At 41.2% G+C, this 20,872-nt stretch overlaps 1 protein-coding gene across 1 annotated transcript; it reads right to left on the bottom strand.

Annotated features, from left to right (window-relative positions):
• Positions 1–1,493: 1,493 nt before the first annotated feature.
• On the bottom strand, positions 1,494–16,653 carry LOC138767403 (nectin-3-like). Its single transcript, XM_069944903.1, has 5 exons — positions 16,464–16,653; positions 12,259–12,513; positions 4,172–4,426; positions 2,516–2,600; positions 1,494–1,593 (listed from the first exon to the last, which is right to left on the bottom strand). Exons 1-5 carry the CDS (start codon positions 16,549–16,551, stop codon positions 1,494–1,496), a joined length of 783 nt encoding a protein of 260 aa, XP_069801004.1. The 5' UTR covers positions 16,552–16,653.
• Between the last annotated feature and the right edge of the window lie 4,219 nt (positions 16,654–20,872).

The raw sequence follows: 20,872 nt of genomic DNA, 5'->3' as shown, positions 1-20,872 counted from the left end.
GTCGTTCTCTCCCTGTAAGCTAGGGAGCAACACAGAAAGTTAGAACAACAACCAGGTGATGCACAGCTATTTGACATATTCCATGTGCTGTCCATGGTGCTGAATACAGAGCTAAAGCTGAACACAAAGCAACTTTCAGTGTCCATAAAGGTTGAACCACTAGAGATATTGCAAATCTTATTGCTTCAATCAATTTCTGACATAATTCTGGTCTTCTATGATATGCAGCATATGTTGCTGTTAAACATGGTTCTGACCTGCTTTCCTTGACTGCCCTGTGATATAATGTGCCCCCCCCACACACACACCAGCCACTTCTCAAAAAAAAAAAAAAAAAAATAGGCAGCCCCTTAAGAAACTATTTATAGTATGTCCAAATATGCCCACTCCATGATGGATGGTCGGTCACAATGATTGACAGCTACCTTTTCTTTTCAAATATTTTTATTCCTTAGTGTATATAGCACATATAAACAAATGACAAATAACACATACTTAGGTAATGTGGTATGTACAACAGGATAACCATAAGCATTATGGTAGATATAACATTACACATAATATAAGAAAACAGAAGAACAATAACCTATTACATGCTGCATAATACAGATCTGAATATCGTACAGAGCTTAAGGATATCCAGTAAGAATGGAAAATTATTCTGGCTACGATATATATGTTGATTTATTTTATTATTTTATGTGAGGGGCTTTGGCATATTTTTAAAAACTTTTTATTATTATTATTATTATTATTTTTTTTTTTTTACAGTTTTAAAATCCCTCTAGGGGACTATAACATTCATGCATTGCATTACCAACACTGATCATTGCTATGCCATAGCGTCTGTGATTATTGCATAGAGTTTGCCTGCGGCAGATTCTATGAAATTATCGCCATTCTGACTGCACGGAGGACAGTAAGAGACCCCCAGCAGTCAGGTAAAATGAGAGGGTCAGGACAGGTGAGGACAGGTCCTCACTGTTAATAACAGGCCGCAGCAATCCCATGGCTGCCCGCCATTAACCCTCCTGTCAGTATCTGATCAGGACGCTAACCCTCTAATAAACAAGCTCAGCTCCTGAGCTCGCTTCAAAGAGCCTGTACAGGTCATGACATAAATGTATGCCATCCATTGGTGAGTGAAAGGCATGGATGGCATATATTTATGTCATCTGTCGTTAAGGGGTCAAAAATATATATATAAAAATTAGGTATCGCTGTAATTGTCTTGACATGGAGAATACATATGGTGTTTTCACCACAACCTGAATAACATAGGTATAATTACAAAAACAAGGAAGATAAATTAAGATTTTTCACAAATAAAAGACACGAAAGTGACCTAATTGTGCCACTAACATAATGTACAGTATGTCATGAAAAAACGCTAGCATACGTTAAAGCATCACAGAGCTATAACCACATAAAGTGAGCTTGGTCATTAAGGCCTCAACTAGCTACAGCATGAAGAGGTTATGATGATGATTCAATTAAACATCTACCACTTCCTGGGTATTCGGATCCTTCGCTGCAATGATATTCTGTATTTCATCAGTGTTTGGTAATTTTTTCTTGTGGAAGATTTTCCCCCTTAAACGAGATAAAAATATTAACAACTTAATGTAATATAAGACAGGCCATTATAACATGATAAACACAGTTTTAATTTTGTGATATAGATAATGATGTATCTTACTGTTTTTTTTTTCAGCTAGCAAAACTACTTATTGAGGAAACCTACTTATTTAAGGGGGCACCTGCTTACTTACTCTGGGCACCTATCTATCTATGAAGAGCACTTGCTTTCCCACTAGGAGGACAAATCTATTTAATGAAGTCACCCATCTACTAAGAGAACCTAATGGAGAAGGTAAGAAAAGAGAATAATGTAGGTCTATATAGGTCTGGGTCACCTGATGGTCAGCTCAGACACCTTCATTTCACAGGCAGGGAGAGATGCTGGAGGGGGGAGAGCATTAGTGTAGGGTATAGTTTAACTTGGTAGGCATGCCAGTAGCCCATTAAAAAACAAAAGGCATTTTTAAGACCAGTAATCTTTCTTTTTAAGACCAGTAATCTTTCTGTGTTACACCACAAAAACAGTCATCTGACATATCAGCTGTATACAGTAAACTAATACTGATACAGTATATTGGTACAATAATATGCAGTTCTAAACAGCTAGCTTACGTGTTCTAGTGTGCTAACTGCGTATATACCCATTGTTTAATACGCTAAGGTTTGCGTGACTGTGGGATGCAGCTGTAAACAGCCAGCTTACGTGTTCTAGTGAGCTAACTGCGTATATAGTATGGGGACGTTTGCGTGACTGTGGGATGCAGCTGTAAACAGCCAGCTTACGTGTTCTAGTGAGCTAACTGCGTATATAGTATGGGGACGTTTGCGTGACTGTGGTATGCAGCTCTAAACAGCCAGCTTACGTGTTCTAGAGTGCTAACAGCAAGTATCAGTGCAAAGTGCAGGTACTGTAGATACCTGGCTGCAGACTTACAGGTAGAGGAGAAGTCCGGCCATGAGTACAGTGGCCATTACTGTGATGATTATTCTCACATTGTTATCACATCTCAATCTATAGTCTGGAAGGAAACAGAAGAGAAGTTACCTATATTTTTTAAAAGGGTTTTTCACACAAAGTGTATTTTTGGCCTATCTTCAAAAAAAGGACATCAATATGAGATCAGCGTGGGTCTGACATCCTTCACAACCCTCTTGTCAGCTGTTTGCCAGAGCTATGCTACTAGTAAACATAGTGAAATAGTAGAAAGCAGATAGTTCCGTCTACTGTGTAATGACCAAGATTGGTTATAGCAGCTCAGCTCCCATTGAAGTGAATATCTATACATCACAGTATGATTCCTCTATAGACCTGTTATAAGTGATTACAGTACAGTGACATTCAGGTGTTGGCTTCTTGGAGTCAATCACTTTCCTTTTTCTTCTCCATTCAATCCAGACCACGTAATGATGTCTCCTATTCAACTGTAGCCCTCTTAGTGTTTTATACAGTAATAGTATTCTCCATAGTGCCCCACACAAAACCCCCCTTATTTAGTAATGTCCCCTTTGTATCCTACAAAGTAATGATAAGTCAGTCTCATCTTGCGCCCCCTTAATTCTCCACACAGTAGTCGGGTGTCCACATGGGGAAAACAGTATTGATGCCAGGTTAGTGTTGTCCGCACAGTAATAGTGCTACCTACTCAGTAATAAGTGACTATAACATAAAAATACCTTAGCTATGCCACTATGCCATAATGCTTCTTAATGCCCCCAGTAAATAATGCCCCTTATTGCCCCTTCACATCACTGGAACTTCCCCTTAGTCCTACTTTAACATTGACCCTTAGTGCCCACTAATGCTCTCACTTATGCCCCATTTAGTGCCGTCTCACTTACAAATAGAAATGATGCCCCCATTATGCCAACACTGTGATGTAATGCCCCCTCTTAGAAAAAAAGGCCCATTGGTGATATACTTCTATTCATGTACACTGGCTTAGCATATCATTGTGCAGAGGAGGGTGGAGATCCCGTCCTGGCAGTGACTAGCCTGCACACTTGAAGTGTCTGCAGCTTATACCAGAGAATGGAAGATGTATGTAGTTAAAAGTAGTGGTAACTTTTAGGTTTAGGGAACCAGGCAAGAAATTTGGGGTTTGTGCCCTTGGTGCCTGGTTCCTGCAATGTCTCTCTATGCAGCTGTTCATTACATAGCTTTCACAATGAGGTTTATCAAGTAAGGGGGATGGGGATCTAAGCACAAAGGTTGGAAGTAGATCAATGTGCAGGTATCCCACCTCTTTGACTCCAACTTTGAAAGAAAGAAGGAGAAGTAGCGTAAGAACATATTGTACTTTGTCTACTGTTTAGCTCCACTCTGTTTCTTCTGGATCGGGAACATAGATAGTGATAGACTATGATGGTCCAACAATGTGGCTTGTCAAGAAAGCTAAGAGGAGCTGTCAGGGAAAAAAATCAGCATAGCACATTAATACCCAACCACAACCACCACTTTGTTTTAGTATAGAGAGAACTGCCACTCAGACATAAGTGGTCAATCCTAGCCCTATGCCACCATTCTACCCATACCTCTTTACCAGCATTTTTTGCATATATTATAAGTCCAAAGAAACATCCAAATATTTACCACTCAGTATAATGGCTCCTTTCCATGGATTTTCTAATGTTGGATGGGAAACAACACAAGTCACTGAGGTCTCATTCATTCCCTTTCTCCTGAGTGTGCTGATCACTGACCACGTCTGGTCCGGCTCTTTCACTACTGTGGTCTTTACATTATCTGAATGTGGGATCCAGGAGATCTCTGCAGGTGGATTCCCACCAATGGCACCGCAGACTGGAGATCCATCACTAGTTACTGTTAGAAATGTAGATGGTTGAACTGAAAATGAAGGAACAGTTTATTTATTGATGGGGATGTCTGGTGACAGGAAAATGCCACCACCGCTGCCATTCAGGTACTGCTCTAGTTCCAGGTTACATTTCATCATTACTTTATATCACACATGGAGGCATCATTCCAATCTAACAACTCTTTTTGGTGCACAGAAAAACACCTGTCATTCATAGTTAGGTGGGTGAGATCTACAAAATTGATCTAATCTCTTGTGCCTTGTGGCTAAACTACTGGCTGGCACTACTGTCCCTATCTTAAGCTGCTGTTGCTGAGGGGAAGGTTCCTTTTAAAGTGTACCTGTCGTTACAACTTTCAAAATCTAAATCAGGAGGGGATGTAAAATAAAGTAAAGATCTTCACCAGAAAGTAAATGAAATTGCAGCACTCACCAGATCTCCTCCTTAAGCTTTATTGCAGTTTACAGGTACATAGAAGTCCAGCCGGATGAAAAACAGGTGAGGAGCTTGAAGAGAAGATCGGGTGAGTGCCACAATTTCATTTACTTTCTGGTGGAGATGGTTATCTATGAACTGTTGCTTCTTACTCTGAGCACCACCACTACTCTCATAGATCGCTCCAACTTCCGACAAAGTCTAAGAATGGGAGCGCTTTTGCTGCTGTATGTGAATAGAGTAGTGACTGTCCCTGTGTTATTCTCTCAGACTAAACCTAGTGAAATAAAATAAGTTTGCAATTTACATTCATTATTTTAGTTCTCATGCTGTAAAACAAAGCTGAACTTACCAGAAATCCAGGTCCTGTCTCCTGAAGGCAGATTTTTAGTATTGTGCTGGTTGAAAAGAAGAGACTAAACACATGACGTCCCGGCCAGTACAGAGTCACAGCTCAATATGTCTATCAATTACATGACTGCCTTCTCTGTGAACTCACATGACCTGGAAAACATTGGACATCCTGTGTTTAGACTCATAAAAAAAAGTCTTAACACAGGAAATGCAGTGTTTTTCATAATAATTAAAAAAAATAATAATAATAATTAATGTAAATTGCAAACATGCTTTATATCACATCTACGGGTGATTTTGATTTTTAAAGTTATAACTGCTTGCTTGGAAATAAAATCCTTTCTACTGTACCTCACAGTGTACTACCTCTCCGATGCCTCTATGAGTAGGCTGACTGCTCCCACTGCTATTTGGAAAAGATTTAGAAGGGCCAATTTAATATCTGAAAGCAATGCATAGAATATCCTATCCAGTACAGACCTGGTCTTGTGTTTGGGGTGGAAATGGGAGAGTTGATAGAACACCTTATGTACAAGAAAGGAAACAGCCTTTCTCGGACTATGGTCAAGGCAGTTTTTTTCTACAAGATTGCCTCATAGATTTACAAAGAAGATGCTGAAGACCGTGCAGAGGTTGAGGCTCAGCATAGAGGTCATTCAACCAGCATATCTGCACTGGTGAGCAGCTTGGCGAGAAAGGAGTCTGTGCAAAGTTTGTGAATGTAAAAAGGGCATGCTGCAGTGTGCAGATTGTAGAGAGGCACCTCACATGTGGCATGTGAGAGTCTAGCTGTGGAGGTGAGTGACAGTTTCCAATTGGTGTGTCCCCCTAGAGAAAGATAAGGAATGACTAGAGCCAGCTTCACTAAACATGTTAGTGATGCAGGGGCAGTACACCAGACCAACAATCCCTTACATCAGAGTGACTCAGAAGTGAGTGTCCATGTCAGGAGGGGAACAGATGAGCCAGCTTGTAGCCATCAGTGTATAACACAAATGCACATGTATTGCGCTGTGCTGTGAAGCTGAGATCATCATTGTGTGTAAAGGCTGAGTACTCCAGGTGGGGTGTACCTGACCTGTGTACTAGGCCATGAACAATTATTGCTCTTCACAGTATTTTTACAATTTCGTATTAGTGATCCCATAAACTGTTACCAGTTCGAGAAAATTGCTTCTATTGGCCCTTGTTATAAAGATCTGCTAAAGTGCCTATGCCCTTGTCACCCATGCACTGTAATCTGAGTCAGGAATGAGCTTATTCATAACTGTCAGTGGAATTGTTTGGGCCCGTGTTGGAATGAGAGTGGTTTTAACAACTTCTTTATTAAAGGCCTTAATCCCAGCCAATAAAGTAGGTGGAAGATCAAATTGTCGACCAATGTGAAAATTAGAGTGCCACAGTAGAGCAAGCAAGTCTTTTCCCGGTGACAATGCCGCCTCCAGCTCCACCCAGCGTCTCCTATTGTCGCTAACCCACCATTGTTTAAGTTGGTCAACAATTGATGCATAATAGTAATATGTATTGTTAGGAAAGCCTAATGCACCCTGTTTCACAGGCAAACAGAGAATCTTTTCCAACACTCTTGCCCTTTGGCCCAGCCACACATACCCATTATTGACTGCTTGGATACGCTTTAGCGCTGTTTGGGTCAGGTAAATTGATAGGTTTCTAAAGTAATATAATATTTTGGGCAAGAGCATCATCTTGGTTGTGGAAATGCGACGCACCCTGGAGATTGGAAATTTTAAATATTTGGATACATCCTTATTAATTGCCGCTAAGAGGGAGGTAAAATTAGACTGGGGTAATTTGCTATTTGAGTATGTGAGAGTAATGCCTAAATATGGAATTGCTCCCTCAGTTCACTAAAAGGGAAATTTTTGTTTCAAATCTAGAACAGTGGAGGAGGGGATCCCCATATTCAACATCAAGGATTTTGAAGCATTAACTTTATAGTAGCTAATGCTCCCACAGTCAGCCAGAATTTGAATAACTCCCCAGAGAGATGCTTTAGGATACGTTAAGAAGAGGATGATATCATTAGCAAATAAGCCAATGTGGTGCTCCTGGTCCTCCACTGTTATCCCTTTAATGTTTATGGTTTCCCTGATTTTTTGGGGCTAATGGCTCAATTGCCATTACAGAAATTGTTGGCGACAGGGGGCATCCCTGCCTCGGAGAGTTCTAAAGTAGGATCTACAATGCTCCAGTATCTCAGCACCTCAAAGAGACTTGTTCTACTGTTCTCAACTCTGTGTGACCTCATCTTAAGAAAGTCTCGACAGGATGCAATCCACATAAAATCCTTCAGGCAGCCAAACTAAACATAGACACATACAGTACAATATAGCATATACACCTACCCATAGAGCACCATAAAAAGCTTTGAGAAAGGTTAATAAACAACATATTTATGAATTTATTGGCTGAGAGTTTGCACTTGCCTAGCAACCATATACAAAAACCCATATCATTCACTACCAATGTCACTCACCAGATACAGCAATTTCTACTGTGCTGCCCACTATCTGCAGGTCCTTGAAGACGGCGTTACATCAATAATATCCACTGTCATTTTTTTGTATTAAGTCAAACTTCAGAATATAAACAGCACTGTCTTTTCTGCGGTCCTCCAAACCATAATAGATCCCTTCTCTGGATCTCACAGGATCACATTTTACACCAAGTAACATTGGGTAAATTCAGGTCACAGAAGTGCACTGAACACTTCAGGATGACAGACTGTCCTAGAGGTACATCATACATTTGGTGCTCTGCCATGTTTATTCCAGGTGTACATGGTGAACTGCCCCCTAGGCAGCAGAACAAAAACATTGTCACCAATGTACACACAGAAAACTTCGTTCTGATCGGACTTCCGGATTTTTTATTTTTTTTTAAAGTTTGGTCCGACCGGATTTCGGATTTCTTTGGACTTCATAGTTTAAAGCATCTATATGATAGGGGGGGGGGGGTATTTGGTTGAATTTAGGGCTCTACATGTCAGTAACATCATTATCTTTTCAATATCTCAGAGTCAATATTTTTTTTTAGACTTCAATATTCACCATTACAGGGTCTATGCAGGAAAAAGGTCACAAATGCAGTGAAGGAGCAGCAGTAGTCATTGGAGGCCAGTGGAGGTCCACCAATAGTCATTTGAGGCCAGTGAAGGACCAGCAGTGGTATCGTAGGGATCAGCAGCAGGATCAGCTCAGCCGTGAGCAGTAATACTGTGGGGATGAGCAGTGGTTTCATGGGGAGGACTAGCAGGACTAGCATGGGGATAAGCTATTATACAGACATGCACAAGTGGTATATTTGACACTAAGGTTGAGAAAACTGTTTTCTGGTTTCTATTTTCTTTCTGGTGTTTTTGTGCTGTGCCCCCTTTGCTCTCCTATGCCTAATCTATCTATCTATCTATCTATCTATCTATCTTTCGCCCTCTCTATTTTCCTCTCTCAATCACTATATGGTTCTCCTCTCCGCTTTCCTAATAATGTTTTTGTCTTTGCATTTGTTGAATACAGTATCTTTTGAGAACAGCAGCACAAGCAATTGCCAGCGTTTTGGCACTGACGAGCTGTGTGCAGTAGTATCACTCTCCTTCCTCTTTCTCAGCAGACTGTGTCATGCGGTCATGTAAGCGCTCCTCTTAAAGCTATACCGACGTCACGGGTGGGCTAGTGCAACATCCCTGCTGACTGGATGTGTTCCGGGCATCATGGGAAATTGCTTGTATCACCCGGAACACTTCCTGGTTTCTAAAATGGCGGCTGCTATTTTAGAAAGCAAGAAAAAAAAATCATAGCGGACTTCCAGAAATCCGAATCCGATCGGACTCTGACTTTTTGGAAAATCTGAACCGGATCCCATAATGGGCGAACCAGTTTGCTCATCTCTAATTGTGACAACTATTTGCATCTTAAAGAAAAGTGCAACAGCAACCTGCAAGTGCCAGGACTAACCACACATACACCCTGCAGCGTACACACAATACAGATTTGAAAAAAAAAAGTTTCTTAGCAAACTATTTGATAAAAATAAATGTACCATCTCACTACGTTTATGTGACCTCAGAGAGATGGTCCTACACTAACACTGGACATGAAACTGTCACTGTCGTTCTAACTTTCAAAATGTAAATCAACAATAGATGTAAGGCAAGTTTGCAATTTAAATTCATTATTCTTTTTAGTTATCATGGAAAACATGGCACTTCCTGTTGTCTGACTCTTTTTCTCAAAGAGTCAGAAAACAGGAAGCCACATGTCTCCCAGGTCATCTGAGCGCTCACAGAGAGAAGGCAGTCATGTGATTGATGGACACATTGAGGATTTCTGGTAAGCTCAGCTTTGTTTTTCAGCATGATAACAACAAAAAGAAAATAATGAATGTAAATTGCAAACTTGCTTTATATCATACAGTATCTACCGTTAATTTACATTTTGAAAGTTATAACAGTGACACTTTAAGCCTACAAACCATGAAGGTTCCAACTAATCTTTGGCTATTTTTTTGCTTTTTGTTACATATGTGGGGAGTGTGGCTACCTCCTGTTGGCTTGCACTCCACCCATTTACTGTGGGCATTTTAAACTGGATTTAGTTGGATCCTTAATGCCCAGTTTGTAGGCTTAATGTGAGTCCAAGAGGCAATTGTTAGTGTAGGACCATCTCTCTGAGGACACCTTAATGTTGCGAGATGGTACACTCTGTTTGATCAAATAGTTTGCAAAGATCCTCATTTTTAAAAATCTTTAGAACAGGTTTTTTATCATGTGTACTCTGGAGGGAGAATGTGCGGTAAGTGAGGCACTAGCAAGCTGCTGTTGCACTTTCCTGTTTTTTTTCTGTATATTAGCCACAGTGGCATATAATCTGCACAGTGTGAACAGAAGTATTGGAGCGCTGGCCATTTTTTGCTTTTTGAATTATTTACATCTTGTGACAAACTCACAGCCCTGCTCATTTTGCCAGCTACAATAATGGCTACTAGCTCTGATCCCCACCATGTACCCCCCTCCCCCTTTCCCCTATGTGGGCCATGTTTGTAAACAACGACTGACACAGACTCACCAGATACAGCAATATTCACTTTGCTGCCCACTATCTGTGTCTGGTCCTTAAAGATGGCTTTACATCGATAATATCCAGTATCATTCATCTGCACCGTATAAAACTTCAGAATATAAACAGCGCTGTCCTCTCTGTGGTCCTCCACACCAGAAGAGATCCCTACTTCGGATCTCACAGGTTCACATGGATCTCCACTTATTTTACACCAAGTAACATCAGGTAAAACCTGGTTACAAAGGTGCACTGGACACTTCAGGATGACAGATTGTCCTATGGATACGTGAAACATTTGGTGTCCTGCCATGTTTATTCCAGGTGTACATGGTGAACTGTCTTCTAGAGAGATTAAAAGCATTGTCACCAATGTAGAAACATATGTCGGATACCGCACGTAATCTCCAGGCGTGTGCATCAGGCACAGTGACACCATCTCACTGCGCTGATGCACGTACAGGCCAGGAGGGACAGGGGAGGGGTGAGGGAGGAGAGAGTGCTTGGGAATGAGCCCCGGGAAGTTTAAAAGGTGCCCAAGGGAACATTCTTGGAAGAGGAAGAAACAACAGCCCACCCAGAAACAGCAGACCCACCAGACGCACATCAGTCTCACCAAAAAGTGGTCTAAGTATCCTCCCTGCTTCACCTCTGTACTGTAGCTCCAAGCCTCTCCTTTCTCTCACTGCAATCCCAGTATACCCTTTTTATATCCCCTCCATTTTTCTCCCATCCTGCTCCCCTCCCCCCATTCCTCTGCAACCCCTGCAATCTGGTAAACCCCTTCATTTCCTGTCCCTTTATAACTATTTGCTTCCCTCTTATATATTAGATACGTGGGTGGGAGTATAATTAGGTTGCGTTGTGGATTATTATTATTGTCAAATTATTTGTATTTAGTACTTCTTGTAATAAATATTGTTTAACACATATAAATTGTTGTTTTCAGTTAGTCGCCATAGGCAGTGTAGTAAGGAAGTCTAGAAAAGACAGGCAAAATTAAGTTACCGTACGTCTCAATACAATACAGTCTAGCATTGTTGAGACTGTGCTGTGTTGTAATATTGATTGTTGATGGTCTGATAAAAAAAAAAATATGTGTTAGCCTTTCTCTCTGTCTCCCTCTCCTCCCCCATCCCTTCTAAGACGGCTGATGTAAACAAGTCTCTCACTGGCTTTACCTGCAACATTGGTAGCTTCTTTGCTGGGAGGGCTAATCACATTGGGGGACATTTATCAAAGGGTGTAAAATTTTGACTGGTGCAAACTGCCCACAGCAACCAATCACAGCTCAGCTTTAGGCAGTGCTGAAAGGAAAGCTGAGCTGTGATTGGTTGCTGTGAGCAGTTTGCACCAGTCTAAATTTTACACCCTTTGATAAATCTCCCCCATTGAGTTCATGAGCAACTTGACTTCAGAATTACCTTCCCAGCAGAAGATACAAAGTTGCAGATAATGGCAGTCAGGGACTTGTTTACCTCAGCCATCTCAGAAGGGAGGGGGGTAGGAGGGGGAGATGGAGAGAAAGGCTTATACACATTTTGGGGTTTTCAGCAAAAAGCAGCAGCTAAGAACTGGGAGAAGGAGACTGAATAGATAATAACAAGTATGGAATTAATTGTTAGTGTCACCATGGGAAGAAACATATCAAAAGTTATGTTTGAGTGGAATACCCCTTTAAGACACAAAAAGACATATCCTTGCATTAACTATTCAGTATAATAACTCCTTTCCATGGATTTTCTAATTTTGGATGTGAAACAACAGCATTTTTTCAACCAAAACCAGGAGTGGGTTGAAAACACAGAAACTGTGCAGATCCTTCCATTATAATTTTGCCTTTTCAGTTCCACTGATTTTGGTTGAAAAAAATATTCACAGAAGGTATGACGGAAATACAATATGTGAACACAGTCTTATTACAGTGTAATATACTGTTCTCTGGCAGTGCACTTTTATATACATATACACATATAATATACACAAATATATTTACCTCTCAGAGCAATGGCTTCTTTCCATGCATTTTGTAATGTTGGATGAGACACAACACAAGTCACTGAGGTCTCACTTATTTCCTTACTCTTGAGTGTGCTGATCACTGACCACTTCTGGTCCGGCTCCTCCACTACTGTGGAGTTTATATCATCTGAATGTGGGATCCAGGAGATCTCTGCAGGAGGATTCCCACCAATGGCGCCACATACTGGAGATCCATCACCGGTTACTGTTAGGTATGTAGATGGCTGAACTGAAAATGGAGGATGTTATTTATTAAGAAAGCTTATAAATATAATGAAAGAATGAATGAAAATTTTAGGCAGTTTTTGAGTGTAAAACTGGAGCAAGTGATTAATATCTAGAATAAGGCTGCCTTTACAAAGAGAGATTTATCTGGCAGATTTTTTTTTAGCTAAAGCCAGGAACAGACTATAAACAGAGAACAGGTCATAAAGGAAAGACTGAGATTTTTCATGTTTACAATTCCATTCCTGGCTTTGGCTTCAATAATCTGTCAGATAAATCTCTCTGTGTAAACAAACCATAAACTGTTGCAACCTTCTGCAGTTAAAGGGTGGTAAAGATGTAGGGCATGCAATAGGGTGATGATGAGGTTTTAGACCCCACATGGTTTGAAGCCTATGAGAGTCTGGCGAAAGAGGTAGTAGACACACGGCCCCAGCCACTCAGTGGCCCGTAACCAGTTGGTTGGCCGGTATAGGCCTCCGTGCCCAGGGCACAAAGCCAGCTCAGAGGAGCTCACTGGTGTGGCATCTCCACTGGCAGAGTGCTGATGATAAGACATGGGTGGTTCGCAGGTTTTGCCTTGTCACAGGAATAGCCAGATATCCCTAGCCTGTTGCCAAGGGGTGCCTTTAGGTACCTACAGATAGCCCCTTAAGTCCCACTCGGTTGTGAGTATTGGAACATAAATAGGAAGACACCAGGGTGGCCTCTTTTGTGTCAAAGTCTAACTCTGTTGCGAGTATTGCGAAATGACAAGGGTTTACCAAGGCAGGCATCCATCCACAGACAGCTGTTTGGGGGTATTTGCCCCTCATCAGTGGGGAGTAGGATTCTGGCCAACAGGGGCAATGAAAAATAGACCAACAAGTCATAGCAATCACTGAACTCAAGGAGATCAGTGAAAAAAATTCCAATGAAGTACTCAATCAAGAGTCTCCATTTTTGCATATTTACATTTTTAGGGGGCATCAATGGAGACTCTTGATTGAGCACTTCATCTGAATTTTTTTCACTGATCTCCTTGAGCTCAGTGATTGCTGTGATTTGTTGGTCTATTTTTATTGCCCCCACCAGCCAGAATCCTGCTACACACTGACGAGGGGCAAATACCCAGAAACAGCTGTCTGTAGATGGATGGATGCCTGCCTTGGTAAACCCTTGTCATGTTGCAATAGTCGCAACAGAGTAAGACTTTTACACAAAAGGGGCCACCCTGGTATTTCCCTATTTATGTTCTAGTCACAACCGAGTAGGACTTAAGGGGCTACCTATCAGGGTGGTGTGGTGCTCTCCCCATCTGGAGACATACCTTGGCAACAGGCTAGGGATATCTGGCTATTCTTGTGTTTTGAGACTCCCAAACGAGGCTTCATGGATTCCTTTTTTGCATATCCCTAGACAGATGAAAGAGGAGCCTTCTGAATCAGACTGGAAAAAAACATCCTACATCATGAGAGCAACAGCATCTATAAGGTGCTAATAGAAGTGGAATGTGGATGTTATAGCAGTAGCTTTCTAAAGAGAAGTACATCATTTACTTAGAAAGGACTGTATTGCATGTTTATCCCAGTGGCTGCCATTATAGCCTTCTGAGTATTAGAAATTGGCCTGCACTGAGCAATTTTAAATATTTAAATTTAAACTTTTCTTTCAAACTGAACTTGAATATTTGCAATAAAATTTCAATAATTAAATAATCTTTTTTTTTACCAGAGTTACCACACTTGCCCTCTAATGGATAGTTTTTAAAGGATTGAAAATGTAAACATTCAAATTCCAGGGCATGAGGCCCTCCTTTATGTGTAATGAAGGATGTATGGGATTGCCTCTTTCCATTAAATTTCTGACAGCCCTTGTACTTGGTGCATTGGCTTCATGAGTCTACGAGTCCATCCTTTAAAATTTAAACAGGATGGGTCTGACCATGTCACACTAGTGCAGTGACAGTTACCGGTAAGTGTCATTGGATTTCCCCCTCATCTATGGAGGATTTTTTAAATTTTTTTGTCTGTAGCTGCCGTTACTTCCGAGACAAGTTCATCTCGAGAGTGACAGCTTTCTTAGCCAATAACTGACAGGCTTATCTCAGAAGTAACTGTGCCTACTGACAGCGGGGGACACCAGTGACTGCATCGGGACACTGGAGGAGCGCAAAGAGGTAAGCATAACATGTTTGTTATGTTTACTAATATAGCAGCAACATGTTAAAACATTTGTAGCATTGGAAAACCCCTTTAAGTTACCTCAGTCCTCTCTACACCAATAGGGAGACATCCCCTAGAATCTATGAAATGTTTGCTACGGGGCCGTTATTTCTAGTTGTGTTCCTGCACGGTCATTATAGAGAATGACCATATTTAACTATAATTATTATAGAGAGAGATTTTTTTTTTTTTTTTTACTTTTTTTTTTTTTTACAGTACTTTGCAAATTAATTGGTTGGATTAAGATGACTCTGTTTGGTATCTGGGATGTCAGCACCATTGTTGTCTAATAATAAAATGGTTACGTGTTAGCGGACAAGCAAAAACACACACACAAAAACTTGAAACAGCTCACCGCTACTGACAAGACACAGACCCAATACAGATATAAAAACTGCTAAAGGCAGTCCCCCAACTGCTAAGAAAAAAAAATATCTCCATAAAAATAATGAGGCTCTTGGTTACCATTTGCAAATAGTGGAAACCATCTCACCACGATAAGGTGGCCTCATGCCGGGATGGGCCTACACTGTACATTGGCCTCTCCATGGCATATAATAAGCCTGTGCTCTGGGCATGCAGGATCTAACTAATACAGGCAAAAATAATAACGACCAAAGTGTGCATTTTTGGTTGCATCAATCCAGAAAAACTTAATAAAAAGTGATCAAAAAGTTGCATATACACAAGCAAGGTACCGATAGAAAGTGCAGATCATGGCACAAAAAATTACACCTCACACAGCCCCATAGACCAAAAAATAAAAGTATTAAAGGATGGTAATAGAGCAATTTTAAGAAACATATAGGGGGAGATTTATCAAACATGGTGTAAAGTGAAACTTGGCCAGTTGCCCCTAGCAACCAATCATACTCCACCTTTCATTCCTCACAGATTTTTGGGAAAATGAAAAGTGGAATATGATTGGTTGCTAGAGTAAACTAAGCCCGTTTCACCTTACACCATGTTTGATAAATACCCCTAGTTTTTTGTAAAAAGATTAAAATTTTTTAAAAGCCATCAAATAAAATAAAAGTTATGCAATTGTACCGACTTGAGAACTATAGATAACAGGCCAGTTTTACCATAGGGTGAACGGCGCAAACACAACCCCCCCCCCCCCCCAAAATAAAAAAATGCCAATGTCAATGTGAATTTCACTGCACAAATAATTTGTTATGGTTTTGCAGCATATTTTATGCAACAATGAAGCCTGTCGTTGCAATTTGTGGCACAAAACATAAGGGCTCATATGGGTCTGTAGGTGAAAAGATGCAAGCGCTATGGCCTTTTGAACGCGAGTAGGAAAGAAAAAAGTGCAAAAACAAACATTGGCCCTGTCTCTAACAGGTCAATTACAAACTGTAAACAACTGTGGATTACAAATTTGTAAAATATTAATGCCTCTGCTCAAAAATGCAAACTTGACTTGAAAAAACTGCACAATATGACTGATAATATTACTGGTAGGGATGAACAATCCTAAACAATGTGCATTAGGAGCCTTATTAATAAGGAATATGTTACAGTGCAGGGCGGGCGAGCAGGGGGCAGGATGGTTGGGTAAGTAAATTAATTACTTACCCATCCAGACTGCGCCCCCTGACGTTTGGCACCCTAGGCCATCGCCTACTCCTGCCTACTCTTTGTCCCTGCCCTGATATGTTCACACTGTACATGTACATAGTAGTTCTAAGGTTGAATATTTTTACACTGCTCTAAAAAGCATATAAAAAACAATGAAACTCACCAGATACGGCGATTTGTACTGTGCTGCCCATTATCTGTGTCTGGTCCTTAAAGATGGCTTTACATCGATAATATCCAGTATCATTCATCTGCACCGACTCAAACTTCAGAATATAAACAGCGCTGTCTTCTCTGCGGTCCTCCACACCAGAAGAGATTCCTTCTCCGGATCTCACAGGATCACATGGATCTCCACTTATTTTACACCAAGTAACATTGGGTAATTCCAGGTGACAGAGGTGCACCGGACACTTCAGGATGACAGACTGTCCTAATAGTTTTCCAAACTGTTGATGTCCTTCCATGTTTATTCTTGGTGTACACAGTAAACTGGCATCTAGGGAGAAGAACAAAAATATTGTCACCAATGTACACACACAAAAGCCGACTACACCCAAATAGACAATTCCTTTGAAATTTGATTGTGACAAACTCTGAGGTTGTCACAGCCCCGCCCCTTGTACTATTATTAGTAGAGAAGTCTGCATCCTGTCAAAGAAAATAGATAAATTCTGTTCACACACCTCACTCAGGAAAGCACAGATGTAATGAAAGGGAGAGTACCAATGTCCTAGAAACCTACACAATTATCATCTAACCCTACACTAAAATGTTCAGTGCAAAAGTGCTATTTGGATCCTTCCGCTTTTCTGATGCATGTTTCCAGCGCTAAAAGTTTCACGGGCCCCACCCCCTTTTCAAAACGTGGAGGGGCAAGTCTTAGGCCATGTTAGGATGTTGTAAGAACATGAGATGCTCACCCGGCTGATATTACAGTATTAGTCAGATAAACATCACTTCAGTTGAATTGGAGTGCGTCCACATTCGGGTGTGCCTGCACTCCAATTGTGGTGGTGTTGGTCGGAGGATCGGACGGTCGCTTGTTAGGGGGTCAGGTGTGACTCCACTCCGGTGGTGGTTGGCCGACATACAGCCGGACCATGAGGTGTTAACTCATAACGCCAGTGCCTGGAGGGCACACAGGTGTGATGGCAAGCCTGCTTTTATTTTATAAGGCAGGTTGTACCCTTTTTCCCTGTGGTCAGTGTCCTGCCGGGTTGCTACTTGGTCCCTTTGGGTTAAAGTGTTCACGGATGACCAGAGTGGTGTGGTGACCCTCCTGGATGATAGGACCCGCCACCCACAGAAAGGGGAAGTGTCCCAAGGTTGCGGTGTGTGCTGTGTCGGTGGGTTGCGAGTAATCCCTTAAGGACAGAGCCTGAAATGGCCTTAAGGACAGAGACAAATTTTATGAATATGACCAGTGTCACTTTATTCATTAATAACTCCGGGATGCTTTAACCTATCCGGCTGATTCTGAGACTGTTTTCTCGTGACATATAGTACTTTACATTTCTGGTAAATTGGAATCGATACTTATAACGAATCTTTATGAAAAAAATAAATAAATAACGTGAAAAAATTTAGAAAAAAAATTTAAAAAAATGCATTTTCCAACTTTGAAACTTTCCTGCTTATACAGAAAATGATTATGCCACATAAATTATACATCAAATAGCATTAGAAACATGTCTGCTTTATGTTGGCGGCATTTATTAAACTATCTTTCATTTTTTTTAGACAATAGGAAGCTTAAAACATTGGCAGCAATTTTCCAAATTTTCAGTAAAATTTCAAAATCAGATATTTTTAGAGACCTGTTCTGGTAAAGTGTATTTGAGGGGACTGTATGTTAGAAATCCCCACATAGCACCCCATTTCAGAAACTGAACCCCACAAACGCTGCAAAAGCACATCCAGAAAGTTTTTTTTAACCCTTTAGGGGAGTCACAGAAATAAAAGCTAAGTGTGTAAGAAATTTGAAAATCTTAATTTTCTATGCAGAGATTTTATTGTAATCCAGTATTTTTCATAATTATAAACCTATTACCAGAGAAATACACCCCAATATTTATTGCCCCGTTTCTGCAGTTTATAAAAATACCCCATATGTGGCCCTTTTGCGCTATTTGACACAACCACAAGCCTCAGATATAAAGGAGCGCCTAGTGAATTTCAACGCCTCCGTTATATTTGGTCATTTTTGACTGTACCACTTCAGGTTGGCAGAGGCTCTGGGGTGCCAAATCCTAAAAAACACCCCTAAAGGGCCATCATTTAGTAAACTACACCCCTCAAGGAATGTAACAAGGCATGGGGTGAGCATCTGGACCCCACAGGTGCTTCACAGATTTTCAGAACAATGTGGTGTAAAAAAGGAAAAATTTTATTTTTTACACTAAAACGTTGTTCTAGCCTTCATTTTTCATTTTTACAAGGGGATAAAAAAAAAAAAAACACCAAATGTGTAGTGCAGTTTCTCTTGAGTACGAAAATACCCCACATGTGGACATAAAGTGCCAAGCAGGTGCAGGACGAGCCTTCAAAGGGAAGGAGCGCCAATTGGTTTTTGGAATCTGGTTTTCACTGGAATGGATTTCAAGGGTCACGTCGCATTTACAGAGCCCTCGTGCTGCCAAAACACTGGAAACCCCCCACAAGTGACCCCATTCTGGAAACTACACCCCTCAAGGAATCTAACAAGGGGTGCAGTGAGCATATGGACCCCACTGGTGAAGGGCACAAATGTGGAACAATTTTTTCCCTTTCACGGTACAAATGTGCCCGTCATCAAGGGGCCCATATCCTCATTGCACCCCTTGTTAGGTTCCTTGAGAGGTGTAGTTTCCAGAATGGGGTCACATGTGGGGGGTTCTCACTGTCTTAGCAGCACGACGGCTCGGTAAATGCGACATAGCATTCATTATTCATTCTGGCCAAATCCAGCCTCCAAAATCTAAATGGCGCTCCTTCCCTTCGGTGACTTGCCCTGCGCCCACATGGCGCTTTATGTCCACATTTACGGACTTAGGGGGAATTGCTCTACACATTTTGTCTGTTTTTTTATCTTTTAACCCCTTGTGAAAATGAAAAATTTAAGGCTAAACCAACATGATAGTGTAAAAAATGTAATATTTAATTTTCACGCCACATTGTTCCACATTTGTGCCCATCACAAGTGGGGTCCATATGCTCACTACACCCCTTGTTACATTCCCTAAGAGGTGTAGTTTCCATAATGGGGTCACTTATGTGGGGATTTCAACTGTCTTGGCAACACAGAGGCCTTTTAAATGCAACATGGCCCTCGAAATCCATTCCAGCCAAATCCAGCCTCCAAAAACCAAATGGCGCTCCTTCCCTTTGGAGGCTTACCCTGCACCCACATGGCGCTTTATGTCCACATGTGGGGTATTTTCGTAGTCAAGGGCAATTAATCTACACATTTTGTGTTTTTTTTTATCTTTTAACCCCTTGTGAAAATGAAAAAATCAAGACAAGATCAATGATTTAGTGTAAAAATTAAAAAATTTTTACACTAAATGTTGGTCTAGCCTTGATTTTTTTTCATTTCCACAAGGGGTTAAAAAAGAAAATGAACACAAAACGTGTAGGGTAGTTTCCCCTGAGTACGAAAATACCCCACATGTGGACATAATGTGCCATATGGGCACAGGGCAAGCCACCAAAGGGACAGAGCGCAATTTAGAGGCTGGAATGGAGGATGGAGGCCATGTTGCAATTACAAAGCTCCTGTGCTGCCAGGACAGTAGAAACCCCCCACAAGTGACCCCATTATGGTAACTACACCCCATAAGGAATCTAACAAGGGGTGCAGTGAGCATATGGACCCCACTGGTGACGGGCACATTTGTAGAACATGTGGTTTCAAAATAAAATTATTTTTTTTTTTCATTTTCATGGCACAAATGTGCCCGTCACCATGGGGACATATCCCCGCTGCCCCCCTTGTTAGATGCCTTATGGGGTGTAGTTTTCAGAATGGGGTCACTTTTGGGGGGTTTTTACTGTCCTGGCCGCACAGAGACTTTGTAATTGCATCATGGCATGCCTCTAATGGGAATGGCAGGCATACCTATTTAGCTGGGGAAAAGGGACAATTTTAATTTATTTGGGGGTATTAGGCCAATTATTAGTTTATAAGGTTGAAAAGGATAGGAGTCCATCAAATTCAACCTGTGTTGATCCAGAGGAAGGCAAAAAAAACCCTTGTGAGGCAGACAACAGTAGCGTCATCACAGGGAAAAAATTACTTCCCAACTCCAAAATGGCGATCAGAATAATCCCTGGATCAACGTGACCCCTGAAATAGGAATAAGGGACAGAATTTAGAAAATGTAGAACAATGACGTGTGGTACGCTTTGAAGCGATCCAGTATGCGGAGGCCGGGGTGACCAGGACAGGTGTAACACTGGAAAATGGTGTCCTTCCTGATCCCCCTGTTACGCCACACTCTGCGCTTTTTCTGGGGTCTCCCGTTTTACAGTGTGGGGACATCACCTGGAAAATGTTTTCCTGGTTTGATACGGGGTCCTTCATATCCAGAA

This window comes from Dendropsophus ebraccatus, chromosome 11, assembly GCF_027789765.1.
Source record: "Dendropsophus ebraccatus isolate aDenEbr1 chromosome 11, aDenEbr1.pat, whole genome shotgun sequence".
Lineage (NCBI taxonomy): Eukaryota > Metazoa > Chordata > Amphibia > Anura > Hylidae > Dendropsophus > Dendropsophus ebraccatus.
The sequence above is the reverse complement of the archived record's forward strand: the minus strand, read 5'-3'. Positions and strand labels throughout refer to the sequence as shown.

Coding starts and splice junctions, on each gene's coding strand:
- LOC138767403 (XM_069944903.1), bottom strand. CDS start 16,551: ATGAATGATACTGGATATTATCGATGTAAAGCCATCTTTAAGGACCAG. Junction 4,427..12,258: donor AGAAGCCATTGCTCTGAGAG/GTAAATATATTT, acceptor CTTCATTTTCAG/TTCAACCATCTACATTTCTA. Junction 2,601..4,171: donor AGGAGCCATTATACTGAGTG/GTAAATATTTGG, acceptor GTTTCCTTCCAG/ACTATAGATTGAGATGTGAT.